General features: G+C 40.4%; 1 protein-coding gene across 1 annotated transcript; it reads left to right on the top strand.

Annotated features, from left to right (window-relative positions):
• The first annotated feature begins 223 nt into the window (after nt 1–223).
• LOC141695563 (uncharacterized) lies at nt 224–589 on the top strand. Its single transcript, XM_074499801.1, has one exon. It carries the CDS (start codon nt 224–226, stop codon nt 587–589), a length of 366 nt encoding a protein of 121 aa, XP_074355902.1.
• Nucleotides 590–960: the final 371 nt, after the last annotated feature.

Genomic DNA, 960 nt, shown 5'->3' with positions numbered 1-960 from the left:
AGGTCTGTGTTAGGACGAATTATCCATTATGAAGAGTACTTAGTAGGCCAGAGTTGACGGGAAGAATGGAAAAATGGTCAATTAGATTGAGCATGTATGACATCATCTATGAACCACGAACAACCATCAAATCACAAGTCTTAGCCGATTTTGTGGCTGACTTAGTCCCAACTTACTGAATGAGGTAGATGAAGAACTTCAACAAATGCTTTCTACCAGAAAAATGGAATTGTGGTCATTGTACACTGGCGGAGCCTCAAATATGAATGGGACAGGTTTTGGTTTGGTACTGAAGTCGCCACAGGGGGACACCCTAGCCTATTCCATTTGCTGTGAATTTAAGGCTACCAACAACGAGTCCGAATACGAGGCATTGATTATTAGATTAACTACGGCTGTGGACATGAAGATCGTACATATAGAAGTAAACTGTGACTCTTTGCTCATTGTCAATCACGTAAAGGGGGAATACGAAGCAAAAGATTGCAAGATGTTGGCCTATTTAGAAATCGATAAAGAATTGCAAGGAAAATTTGACTCAGTATTCAACAAATACCCAGAGAACAAAACTCTCAGGCTGATGCCTTAACAGGTCTGGGTGTTGTCCTCAAAAAGGAAAATGTGCTCACAGTCCCGGTAATTCACATCCTAGAGCCTGCCACAGTTAGAGCTAAGAAGGAAAGAGATGTCACAATAATGGCTATCGACAATTATAAAGAGCGTGGAAGTTGGACTCAGAAATATAAAGACTACATTACAAAGGGCGAATTACCAAAGGACAACAACGAGGCAAAATCGTTAAAGATAAAGGCTACGAGATTCATGATCATTGATGACATATTATTCAAAAAATCTGTGACGGGATTACTTCAAAGGTGTCTTGAAGAATCAGAAGCCAACGATGTCCTACGAGATATACATGAAGGAGATTGTGGTAATCATTCGGGTGGAAGAAGCTTG

The sequence above is a fragment of the Apium graveolens genome, chromosome 11 (assembly GCF_009905375.1).
Source record: "Apium graveolens cultivar Ventura chromosome 11, ASM990537v1, whole genome shotgun sequence".
Lineage (NCBI taxonomy): Eukaryota > Viridiplantae > Streptophyta > Magnoliopsida > Apiales > Apiaceae > Apium > Apium graveolens.
This window is presented reverse-complemented; position numbering and strand designations above follow the sequence as displayed.